Here is a 12,355-nt window from a genome sequence, read left to right on the forward strand (position 1 = left end):
CAGGGCAGAGGACCCCGACTCACTACTGGCTGGGCCGGCCTGGGTGCGTGCCTCAGAGGCCTCCGAGGGAAGGCTCAGGCCCGCCTCGGGCACGCAGTGTCACCCTGCGTGCCTCAGTTTCCCCGTCTGGAAGGCGAACGCAAGGCGGACATGCTCAACCCCTCCGGGGATCCCGGGTACAAGTTACAGAAAGGGATGGCGGTGGTGGATGAGGGGGCGTTTCCACGGCAACAGGCACGGCCCCGGTTGACCCGGTCGTTAATCCCCGCCGTTCCATTTACTTCCTCCGGGACCCGAGGCCCCCAGCCAGGGCTCTTCCGCCCTCAGCTTCTCCGGCTGCGAACCCGGAAGGCGGGGACTGACTGGATCTCTGGGACCCGCTAGCGTGACGTCCGGCGCAAGGCAGCCCCCTCCGCGCACCGCCTTCCCTCAACAAAGATGGCGGCCGCGGGGACGCTCTAGGCCGGCGCGCTCCGCTCGGTGGTGAGGGCGGGAATCGCGCCGCAGCGCGGGAGGAGCGGCCGCCTGCGCCAGCGCCAGCCCCGGGAGAGCAGGTGATCCCCTCCCTTCCCCCCACCCCGTGCCACCCGGCCCCGGCCCCGGCCCCGGCCCCGGCCCCGGCCCCGCGGGAGGCTTGTATTAAGACATCGTAATGCATGGCGCGGGCCCGGCCCCGGCCCTCGTCGGGCGGGCCGGGGAGGCCCCGGGCTCAGTGGGCCCCGCGGCCCGCCCGGGCCTGCGCCGCCTTGGGCCCCCCGCCTCTCCAGCCGCCCGCCCCCTTGCCCTCCCTTAATCTACGTAGCCTCAGTTTCTTCATCCGTAAAATGGGGGTGATGAGGGCGGTAACCTCCGCTCGGGGCTGTTGTGAGGCGCGCGCGAGGTGAGATAGTGCTGCTGCCCCTGTTAGGGTCATCATCGCCATCCCGGGCGCCATCGCCAGCCGCCCCCCACCAGCCTCAGTTTCCTCGTAGGCATCATGATCTCCCACCTCAGAAGGCTGTGGTGAGGAGCAGGCGGGATAGCAAGCTGCAAGCCTGGGAATGCTGTAGGAATCTAGCAATTAGAGATTATGTGGACACGCTCCTGCCTTCATCTTTATCCTCCCCCCCCCCCCATTCTCATGAGGGTCCTTGGGGACTTGTACAAATCGATCTGCACACCTTAAAGTGTTTTGTGAATTTTTGCCCTTATTAATTATAAAGCCTATAAATACAATTATTTTTTATACTTGACCCCATCTCCATTGTCGCATCCATCCTTAATCCCGTTTCCCTCCCTCCCCATCTCCATCTGCACCTCTCCCATCCCTCCCTACTGGTCCCCATCCATCCTCATCCAGGCAGCAGCCTTTGCTGGCCTGTGTAGGAAGGTTGGCCCTGGGGGATTCTGTCTGATTGAGGTGATGAGCATCAGCTCCCAGGGTGAGTCAGGAAGGGACTAGAATGTGGGGAGTCATTAGTGTGGGCTGTCAGAAAGGGGCTGGTGAAGGCTGTCTGAGCTGGCACCTGGATGAGAAAGGGAGAAAGGACAGAAAATTTGAGGGAACTATTTGGCAGATCTTTGAAGACCCTATCTCATTTGCAATAAATTCACATTAAACAAACCTTTTTTTTCCTTTTTTCTTTTTTTCCCCAGGACCTACTCTTTTTTTAGGCCCTCTGCTGGGTAATTTGGGGAAAATCTACAAGCAGACGCTATAAAACAATAGTTGGCTTCACAGGACTGAGAGTAACAGTGCTTTATATACATTTGATCCTCACAACCCTGAGAAGTCAGTATTACAGATATTATTAGTCCCTTTTTACAGGTGATGAAATTGATGCTTAGAAAGATTTACAAGACTTATTCATTGGCTTATAGCTAATAAAGGTAGAAATCAGAATTTGAGCTTACTTCAAGTCATTTATTCTTCCCAGTATACTCTTCTAACATCATCACTCTATGGAATGCTGGAGTGGTTTCCAACATTTGAAGGGTAAAAGGAGCCATTTTTAATGTGAAAACATGTTGAGAACCCCCATACACATATAAAAATAGTCTACTTTGGAAAGTACATGAAGGCAGATAAGAAAATATAAATTCAGAGTTTTTTTTTTTAAGATTAACATTGCATGGGGTGGCTAGGTGGTACAATGGATAGAGCACCAGCCTTGGAGTCAGGAGTACCTGGGTTCAAATCCAACCTCAGACACATAATAATTAACTAGCTGTGTGGCCTTGGGCAAGCCACTTAACCCCATTGCTTTGCAAAAAACTAAAAAAAAAAAGATTAACATTGCATTTTATTATTCCTACTGCATTGGTATTCACTTGAAAAACATGTATATTATGTATTTGGTATGAAGAATTTTTATACTTACTTATATATTCATAGACTCCTTGTAATAAATTCTCAGCCAGGTTGAGAACCAATGGGTTCTCAATGGGTCTTCCTTTTTTTTCTCTCCTTTTCTTTTTCTTCCTCCTTTCCCCACCTCTCTCTTTCTTTCTCAATCAACTGCTTTCTATCTTTGCAAGGTACTGTCTTCCTATACTAAACCTATTTAATGTTGAAGGAAACAATCAGAAAAATGAATAAAAAGAGAAGAGAGTCACTTTTTATTCCAATTCTTATTTTGCAGATAAGGAAATTAAGGCCTAGAGGAAATAAAGTTCCTTTTCTTTTTTTTTTTAAAGAAGCAGCTTTTCAAAGGTTTCAGTAAGTTAGGGCAGAAGCAATTCTAGAATCCAGGTCTCCTAACCCCAGCCTGGTTCTCTTTCCATAGATGCTATGTGTTTTTTTCAGACCTCAGAGGCAGGGTAGAGAAAAACTGTTTCCTTTCCCAGAAACTACAAAATTTATGCTTATTTATGGTTTCATTGCCTAGACCAGGGCTTTCTCCCTAGCAGAAGTTCTTAGGCAAATGACAACAGCCAGAATTTGAGAGGAATCCTACTCTAGAGCCATATGTCAATTATTCCTGGAAGCTTCCAGAGTAAGCAGGCTAAGGCTCCAAGTGGGACCTTTGAATGCTGAGAAAGAAGCTCCTTTAGCTTTGATGGATCTGTGTGAAGAGAATCTTCAGATTCTACTTCCACCCAGAAGCTTAGAATCCAGAAGCAGGCTCTTTGGTTTCTTCAAGAGTCATATCGACAGCATCATAGCCAGCCTTTCCATAGAATGAGGTGATTGGACTGTGTGACTCCATGTTCTAGTGCCAACATTTGTGGGCAATTCTTGTCTCAGGGCTCCTCCCCTCAGCTTCAGCCTCACCCTAGGCCTCATCATCGTGTGGCAGTAATCCTGGGTCCTTCAAAGAATACAGAGCACAAGTTTTGGCAAGTCTTACCAAGTTAGAAATGCTTTTAAGTTTGGGTCCAGAGAGTTCATTCTTTGCTTATCTGATAACCAACTTGAGTTTAGTCATCATCAGGTGACCTAAGTGATGAGGATGATGAATTTTTGACAAGAGCAACTTCTTTTTTTTTTTTTTTTTAGGTTTTTGCAAGGCAAATGGGGTTAAGTGGCTTGCCCAAGGCCACACAGCTAGGTAATTATTAAGTGTCTGAGACCAGATTTGAACCCAGGTATTCCTGACTCCAAGGTGGGTGCTTTATCCACTGCACCACCTAGCCTACTAGGAACAAGCCGCCCATAACAAGAGCAACTCTTAAAGCAACCCTGTTTTCATTGTGGTGAAGCAGGGCATAAACCCTGATAAGATTGCTGATTTTCAGATATGATCTCATGATCACGAGGGACCTTAGTGATCATCTGGTCCAACCATCTCATTTTACAGTTGAGGAAACTGAGGCTCAGGGAAGTAATGTGGCCAAGGTCACCAAAGGCATAAGTCTCAGGCAGAATTGCATCCAGGTGCTCTGACTTCACAGCCAGCTCTCTTTCCATTGTACCACATTGTCTCATGTTTTCATTGCTCTGCAATGAATGTACAGATTGATTGTATCTCTTCAACCAAACTGTGGCATCTAGAACTATAAATTCTTCTTTTCTGTCCCCCCAAAACAGTATCTGATTATTATGATGGGTCAAGGGGTGCTTTAATGAAGACTTAACTGCTCTCAGAGATCAGTGTAGTGACTGAGTGACCCTCACTCTTGGCTATTGGTCAGTCACACGGATCTGTTGAGCATGGATGTCCTGATGATCTCCTCTTAGCCTCTCCCTAAACTAGAAACTAGGTCTAAAGGTTTAAACCAAAGGTGTTAGGCTCAACCCAGGGCCTCAGTGGAGGGGCCTTCTGGAGTAGAGAGAGAAGAAATTCAGAGGCTCAGACTGGTGGGATGATTAGGGGGTTACTATGATGGTGAAGGAGAAAATTTGTGAAATAACTTTTCCAATCCATCTCATCCTCTCCCTTCCAGAAAAGCCCCTTTGTCTGGATGGCCAGGTGGGTGGCTCTGGGATTCTGTTGTGGGTGGGTTTGTGACTCTGAGCCATCCCCCACTGGGGGCCAGACAATGGGAACACTTGTGATCAGGCTTTCAGCCAGATGGATTTTGAAGGACTGGGATTCCACCAGCTCAGAAGCATCTGACCTTGGGGCCTCTGGGATGCTGGCCAGGGTGGGGTTCCCCTCCTGAGAGCTCATCTAGGGGAGGGGCCCACTACCCCTTAGGTCTCTTAAGACACTGGACTTCCTTCACTATTCATTCCTGAGGAAAAGAAGAAAGGTGGGAAAATTTGGGGGACTCTGTTTGGAACTGGGGACCTAGTCTCCAGGGGAGCAGGGACTTGGGGGGCTGAAGCTTTAGGCAGTCATCTAGCTGGCAGCTTAATGAATTTAGGAAAGGGCCAGGAGTGTTCCCAGAGCATGAGCATCAGAAGACCAAATTATGCCTCATATCTTCTCTGCCCCTTCAGGAAAGAAGAGAACAATGGAACTTGAGAGGATCATCCGAGATACATTAATCAGCTTTGCTCAAGCTCATGTTCCAGGTGTTGATCTCAGGTATGTGCTGGCTCCTTGACCACCAGGATTGTTCTAGAGGTTGTCTTCTGTGGTTAGTGCTGCTTTTGTGGCTCTGCAGTGGCCTCCCTCTCTGAGAATACATTTGGGAAATGGAGAAAGGGTTGTAGAGCTTGCCATGTCCTCTCTAGCTGCCTTCCCACATGGTCCAGGGAGGTACCTTCTCCTCTGAGGGATTTGAAAGATCATCTTACTGTGGAATGTTCTACTTCAATGATGGTTTTTTAGTTCATTGTAAAGACTGAAGTTTAATGTGGACAATATACCTTCAATTGTGGGAGGTGTACTGGGCAGAATAGGGTCTAGGATTTGGGGGGCAAAGGAGAGGATTACACAGTCCTGTAGCACTCCACCATTTGCCCTCTATATTTACCATTTCAGGGAGTGTGAGATTCAGCTCCAGTCTAACTGGACCTTCACTTTTGTGGAGAGAATAAGCCTCAGGAGTTGGGAACCTGAGTGGGGTTGGGGTGTGTGTGTGAAGGTGTTCTCCCACAGGACACTCCATTGCTTCCTATTTGTCCTTTACAGTGGCTTGGATGAAGTTGTTTTCTCCTACATAACTGGGGTCCTGGAAGACCTGGGTTCTCCAGGGGCATCGGATGAGAGCTTTGACATGGAAGCTTTTGCAGAGATGATGGATGCCTATGTTCCTGGCTTTGCCAAGATCCCCAGGTGTGACTGGGGATTCTCGTGTCCTCTCTTCCCAATCCTTGGTCTAGCCCTTTCCTTTCTGATTCCTAGATCTTCCCTGGGCATGTTGGGGAATGCTGAACATGCCCACTTATCTTGGGATGGGAGTGGGTAGGATCAGGGCAACATGGCTTGGAGATCAGGGTAGTCAGATGATAACTCCAGGGTTCACTGGGGTAGGGTCTGAGTGGAGGAGTGGCCCCCTCACCCCTGGTCCTGCTTCCTTCTCAGTGGGACAGTATGTGACATGATGTTTGACCTCTCGGGCCAGCTGAGTGATGCACGGAACAAAGGTGAGTTCTGTATTAGGACAGACTCAGGGAAATGGGTTTTAGAGCACTTATCTGGGACTTGGCCTCATCCCTGTAACTGATTGAAAACCATGTTCTCTGTGCCTTTAAGAGAATGTTTGTCCCAAGAGCCAGAAAGACAATATACCGACTTCCCCAGAACATCTCCAGAACCTGAAGGAAGGCACCCAAGAGATGAGGAGGTCTCAAGCACATCCCTCTACCCTTCTACTGGGGGGCTCAAAGGCTGAGGTATAAAGAGTGGGTCCAGGGCAGTGAGAATTAGACCTCAATGTGGAAAAAGGAGGGGGCTTTGGAGTATGCAGTCCAGTGTAGCCTAAAGAGGGAAGTAGACTCAGGAAAGACCTGGACTCCAATCCCATCGGTGATGCTAACTGATTGTGAGACCTTGGATGGCAGGATTCTCCTCTTCATAAGACAGATATGCTTGTGACTACTACTATATATTTGTGAATCATTGCTACTGTGTGTAGACATTGGCAGTGACCAGAGCTCTCTTTGCATATTAAGTAAAGGGGATGTGTGGGTGGAATGAGTGCCCCCAGACTTACAACTTTTGGAGTCATGGGATTGTCTGTGTTTGAGGTCTTGGGGAGAGATTGTTACCAGTTTCTGGTCTTCATCACCTGATCTGACTTGTAGGAAGTCTCTGAAATGGATGAGTTCCAGGAGGGTATACAACTGCTCCTAGAAATGTTCCCGTCCTGCACAGTGGGGAGAGCACAGCGAGCACTGGCCATGGCTCGGGGGGATCTGGAAGAGGCTGTTCATGTCATGGTAGAGGAGAAAGTGGAACCCCAAGATTTAGGCAGCAGTTCAAAGGTATATGCCACAGACAACCCCTGCTCCTAGCATTTAGAATCAAACATGGTTTCCTGGGTCTTCCTCATCATGGTCAGAGATGGAAGGGACGACTGGGGAGAGATAGGCATAGACCCAACCCAGGGTTGAGTGTGGGGAACACCTAGATAAATGGAGAGATGAGTCTAGATCTGTGTTTCATTCTGCTTTTCCTTCCAGGACACATCAAGATTACGGGGAGCTCCCAGGAAGGAAGAACTGAAATCCTTTATTCTACAAAAGTGAGTCTGGGGGAGAAAAGAGATGATTAGATTGAGTAAGATAGCTCCTTGCTTACCCTAAGTGCCTCTGCCCATTCCCCTAGCCTATGGGGAGGGTTTCTGAAGAGGCTTACTAAGAGCTCCATCATGGCAGGTACATGATGGTGGATAGTGAAGAAGATCAGAAGACTCATCGGCCTGTTGCCCCAAAAGAGGTGAGTAGGTTGGGGGTGAGAGATAATGAGGATTCCTTTTTCTGGGTCATGCCTTCCCGTTCACCCCCAACCTGTATTCTTAACAGGCCCCTAAGAAGCTGATCAGATACATTGATAACCAGGTGGTGAGTACCAAGGGTGAGCGTTACAAGGACATTCGGAAGCCAGAACCCGAAGGGATGAAGTCCACTTATATCAGCCTCAAACCGGCCCGGAAGTACAAGTTCCACTGATTATCCCCAACCTGGGGAAGTTGAGAACTACAGGAGTTGGAGAAAATGGCCCCCAAGGCCAAAAATGAGACATGTGGGCTAGTCCTACCACTAGGGTCTTCTTGGCTAGGGGTTTAAGAAGTCTGTTCTTCCTAAGCCAAACTTAGTTTCAAATGAAGCTTCCTCATTTGAGTAAAGTGGCAGGAGTGAGGCATGAGAACTGGCTATCTGTATCTAAGGAGGGGGGCATGGAATATAGTAGCTTATGAAAGAAATGGATTTGTCTTTTTCTTAGTCCAAAACAGATGTGTTTGTTGCCATTCTCATAGACTTCTTGTTCCTCATCAACTGAGAATTCCTTTATCTGAATTCCCTCACCGGTTCTAAGCCAGAGACTAGGTCTGTTCTGCACCTCCATGTCCTCCCCCAACAGAAGCAGATTTGGGTCAGGTTCAAGTAAAGTCTTTTATTTCTACCATTCCCCAGAGAGCTGCCCCCTTCCCCTCTTTCTCCCTTCTTCTTCCCCTTCCCCCCCACGATGGTAACAGTCCCAGGAGGGGGTAGGGAGACAAAGACGGAGCCTCCAGATCCACAGTCCAGCTGTGTTCACCGAACCCCAAATCCTCTGCCCTTCGAGGACTGGTCAGATTTGCAGATTGACGAAGGGGGTGAAGCCCACCACATCCTGCAGCAGGACCAGGGCCCGCTGCAGGGGCGGTTCCACGTCAATGTTGACGCCGCGTTTCCTCAGCACGCTCAGGCTGGACTCTGCCACGTCGTGGCAGTGCCGGACCCGCAGCGATCGCAGGCGTGGGCAGTACTCTGCCAAGGTCCTGGGGGGCAGGAGAGGGGCGGTGAGGGCCGCGCCGGGCCCTCTGTTTCCCGGGGTCTCTGAGGACGGGCGGGACGGGGCTTGGGTTCTAGTTTTCGCCCCGCGGGCATTCGTTCCCCCAGGTGGGCGCGCAGAGGCCCGGCCCGGCCCCCGGGTTCTCCCGGCCCCCGGCCCCCCTGGCCCCGGCCCGCACCTGATGGCGTCGCTGCGCACGCGCAGGCAGCCGGTGAGGTCCAGGTGCTCCAGCTGCGGGCAGCAGCGGGCCAGCTCCTGCACCGTGGCGTCCCCCACGTTGGCGTTGACGGCCAGGGACAGGGAGCGCAGCCGGGCCCCGCGGCGCTGGGCCAGGTAGGCCACGGCGCGGTCCCGCAGCTGGCGGCAGGCCGTGAGGTCCAGGGCCTCGAGGCAGGGGCAGCGGTCCGCCAGGCTCTGCAGGGCCAGCCCGTCCACCCAGTCGCAGTGTGCCAGCGACAGGCAGCGCAGCTGCGCGCAGCTCACGGACAGCGTCACCAGGGCGCGGCGGCTCAGCCGCCCGCAGCCCGCCAGCCCCACGCGCCGCAGCCCGGGGTTCCGGCCCAGCACCGGCTCCAGGTCCTCGTCCGACAGCCAGTCCCGGCACGACTCCAGGCACAGCTCCTGCAGCCCCTCGGCGTCCCGCAGCAGCCGGGCCAGCGCGGCCCGCGGGACCTGGGGGCCCACCTGCGGAGGTGCGGGCGGGCTCACACCCGGCGCGCCGCGCCGCGCCCCGCCCCGGCCCCCCGCCCCGGCGCCCCGCCCACCCCCGGGCCCGCCCCGCCCCCCGCGGGAGGGCGGAGTCACCTGTGCCGAGTCGAAGCTGCGCAGGCGCGCCAGGTGCAGTTGCACCAGCGCCTGGAAAGCTCTGCTGACGCGCTGCAAGTGGAGCAGCTGCCGCAGGGGGACGCGGCTGAGGATGTGCGGGAGCAGGACGTCCTCCCACGGCAGGTCCAGGAGCCTGGGGCGGGGCGGGGGGTCCGGGCCGTGGCTACCCCCGCCGCCCGCCGCCCGGCACCCCAGGGCCCCCTCCCCGCCCGCGCCCGCGCCCCGCGTCCCGGGGGGACCCGGCGCCCCCGTCCTCCGCTCGGCCTGCCCCGTCGGGGGAGGGGAGGGGAGGGGGCGCGCCGCCCCGGGCCCCTCCCGCCCTCGGTACCTGACAGCCCCCGGCTCCTGCTCCCCCCCGGACGGCTCCATCTGCAGCCCCGCTGTCGCCGCCGGTCCTGGCTGCGCGTGCGCAGTGCGCCTGCGAGGCGCCGGCCGCCGCCGCCAGACCCGACCAGCCGAACGCCGAGCCCTGCCCCCGAGGCCCCGCGGCGCTCCCCGAGCCGGGCCCGCGCGGGGCCGAGGCTGCGGCTGCGGCTGCGGCTGCGCGGCCCGAGCCCCGCCCCCGCCGCGGCCCCGCTCCCCCGGGCCTGGCGCGTGCGGCCCGCCGAGCCGGACCGGAAGCCTGGCGCCCGGCTCCCCGACTCACCCTCTCCAGAAGCTTCCGAGCCAGGAGGGCAGCGGCGGGTTAGATAGCCAGCGCTGGCGAGTGGGTTCTGGAGCCCCCCGCCTCAGGTCAGGGGCGGCGGCTGCCGCACTTGGGCCCCAGGCTCCACGCTGTGCTGCACCCGGTGGGACTTCGTACCTATCATTCCTTGGAAGCGACCTTGAAAGTCATGCAGCAAGATCTTTTCACAGCTCCCATGAGAACCAGGATCTCATGACTCTTAGATTTTGGTTTCTTCTGTCACCCCAAATGACCCCTCTTCTACCTCCATTCGCGTGGCAACCGAACATGTTACTGGACACACAAGAGGGCACTGTTAGGACAGGGCAAATGCTCTCGCAGTTCTCGGCCTTCTCTGAAATATGAGGAATTATATTTTAGCAGCTCTTTTTGCCCATAAAGCCATTTCATAAAAGTGTTCACTTTGAATGAATCAGCAGAAAGGACTAAGACAGCTCACCTGAGGCACAGCCCTGGGTCAGTCTTCTCACCAAGTCACCCTGCTTTCTCAAGGGGATGTTCCAGTTCATCACATGGCTTTTTTTTTTTACTATACTATTACATTTGCTATACTATCTTACACATAAATTGCCTCCCCTGTTGGGAGGCAAAAAGCATCTGTCCATAGCTCTTTCCATTATCATGGTTTCTGATATCTCTGGTGACCCTGCTGAGAAATTTGTGGAGTTGAGCAAAACCAAAATTTGTCTTCTGCCTATTCTAATTTCTCCCAGGACTGAAGGACGACCTGTTCCCATTATGTACTATATTGGAAAGGTGGTAAGGACGGAAAAATTGCAGCAAATCCAGCTAGGAGCTTGATGAAGTCTGTAGGAAATGTTCCTCCCAACTAATCCTACTCTTTTTATATTCCGATCACTCTTAAGCCCCTGCTCAAACAGAACTGACAACCTGGGGTTGGTTTGGGGTTGATAGAACCTTCCTAGCTATAGCTTAGGGAATGCAGTGCAGGAATTGATTATGGGGAAGAAACAACATGTTTTGAACTTTTAGAGTATAGAAACTTAAATATTACTGCACAGATATGTGTTCCTGCTGGATTTGCTGCAATTTTCCCATCCTTATCACCCTTTCAGTCTGGTAGAGAACAAGACCAGGTCATCCTTCAGCCCTTCAGAGAAATTAGAATAGGCGGAAAACAAATTTTGGTTTTGCTCAACTCCACAAATTTCTCAGCATGTGTGGTGTGAGGGGGAAAAAAATGTATGTCATCAGATGGCCCAGTTTGAGACCCAGCTGGAACACATACCTATGTGTTTCATTGATTTAGTCACAAACTTTCTGTACCCTGATCCTCATCTGAGGAAGGGTGGGGGAATAATACTTGTGTCACACTATTCACAGAACTGGGGTAGTTAGGTGGTACAGTAGAGCATCAGCCCTGAAGTCAGGAGGACCTGAGTTCAAATCAGGCCTCACTTAACGATTACCTAGCGGTATGACTTTGGGCAAGTCACTTAACCCTATTACCTTAAATAAATAGAATTTTTTTAAAAACCTAAAAAAAACAATTCACAGAACTGTTATAAAGAAAATACACCAGAAAAGTGCTAACTAATGATCATCGTATTAATAGTTAGTGGAAATTACTAAGCATTTCCTGGGCTATTGTAGGATTTTATTCCTCTTTCCCCTTTGAACTTCCTGAGGGTTAGGGCTCTATCTCCTCTTGTGTCTTTTTTCACATAACTTTAGGCACTCTTAAATTCAACATTCCATTTCCAACCTCCATGCTTTTGCACAGGTTGCCCTGCTTGCCTGGAATATATTAACTCTTTTCTTCTGCTTCTTAGAATCCCTAGCTTCCCTCAAGAATCAGCTTAGGATTCAGCTCCAGCCGAAGTTAATGCTCTTACTTTCCTCCAAGTTGTATTGTATTTATGACTATAAACATTACATTCCCACCCCTCCAGTGAAAGGCTAGTTTCTTGAGGGCAGTGATTGTTTTTGTTTCTTCCTTCTGTAGCCTGCCTAACCTAGTGTCTTCCACGTGGCAGGCACTTAATATATATAGGCTGAAGAGGTAATGTGTCTCCTGTCAGGTTGCACACACTGGCCCCCAAAAGCCGCGTGGATTGCAAGCACACTTCACTTTTGTGATCCCCTTGGGCACACCTGTCCTAAGAAGGACGCTGGACAGGTGTGAAGCAGCTCTGAGCTAGACGACTCGGCCAGGTCGCCTGTCCCTGGAGCCATAGACTAGCAGGCCCGGAGGCGATGGGGAGGTAAAAACGCGCTAGAGTAAGGTGAAGGGGAGGGGCTTCCAGGATCTGCCCACCAGCCCGGCGCAGCGGGACCCCAGGGGTGGCTCTCCCCGCCTCGCGGGGGCTTGCTGCTCATTGAGTGAGTGGGGTGTGGGGTCTGAGAGGCGGCACCCGAGCCGGGGCTGGAAGGAGCCCGGGAGCCCGGGACTGCGGGAGCTGGGGGGGGGCAAGGTGGCCGTCCTTCACGTGGCCCCGCCCCCCGCGCCATCCCCCTCCTCCCCGCCCCCCCTTTGTTCGGGGCAGGCAGGACGCCTGCGCAGTGAGGCTCCCGC

At 52.7% G+C, this 12,355-nt stretch overlaps 2 protein-coding genes across 4 annotated transcripts; one reads left to right on the top strand and one right to left on the bottom strand.

Annotated features, from left to right (window-relative positions):
• The first annotated feature begins 391 nt into the window (after positions 1 to 391).
• On the top strand, positions 392 to 8,156 carry CUEDC2 (CUE domain containing 2). 2 transcript variants are annotated; one of them, XM_074233824.1, is made up of 9 exons: positions 392 to 554; positions 4,865 to 4,952; positions 5,502 to 5,645; positions 5,895 to 5,956; positions 6,066 to 6,205; positions 6,617 to 6,796; positions 6,995 to 7,056; positions 7,190 to 7,250; positions 7,337 to 8,155. In XM_074233824.1, exons 2-9 carry the CDS (start codon positions 4,879 to 4,881, stop codon positions 7,481 to 7,483), a joined length of 870 nt encoding a protein of 289 aa, XP_074089925.1. In that variant the 5' UTR covers positions 392 to 554; positions 4,865 to 4,878; the 3' UTR covers positions 7,484 to 8,155. The 2 variants fall into 2 exon arrangements, with proteins under 2 accessions (XP_074089925.1, XP_074089927.1); XM_074233826.1 differs by lacking the exon at positions 392 to 554 and having other exon boundaries at positions 4,868 to 4,952; positions 7,337 to 8,156.
• On the bottom strand, positions 7,787 to 9,588 carry FBXL15 (F-box and leucine rich repeat protein 15). Of its 2 annotated transcripts, XM_074233823.1 has the most exons (4): positions 9,463 to 9,588; positions 9,114 to 9,267; positions 8,488 to 8,993; positions 7,789 to 8,295 (listed from the first exon to the last, which is right to left on the bottom strand). In XM_074233823.1, exons 1-4 carry the CDS (start codon positions 9,501 to 9,503, stop codon positions 8,106 to 8,108), a joined length of 891 nt encoding a protein of 296 aa, XP_074089924.1. In that variant the 5' UTR covers positions 9,504 to 9,588; the 3' UTR covers positions 7,789 to 8,105. The 2 variants fall into 2 exon arrangements, with proteins under 2 accessions (XP_074089923.1, XP_074089924.1); XM_074233822.1 differs by having other exon boundaries at positions 7,787 to 8,295; positions 8,488 to 9,267.
• Between the last annotated feature and the right edge of the window lie 2,767 nt (positions 9,589 to 12,355).

The sequence above is a fragment of the Macrotis lagotis genome, chromosome 4 (assembly GCF_037893015.1).
Source record: "Macrotis lagotis isolate mMagLag1 chromosome 4, bilby.v1.9.chrom.fasta, whole genome shotgun sequence".
Classification (NCBI taxonomy): Eukaryota; Metazoa; Chordata; class Mammalia; order Peramelemorphia; family Peramelidae; genus Macrotis; species Macrotis lagotis.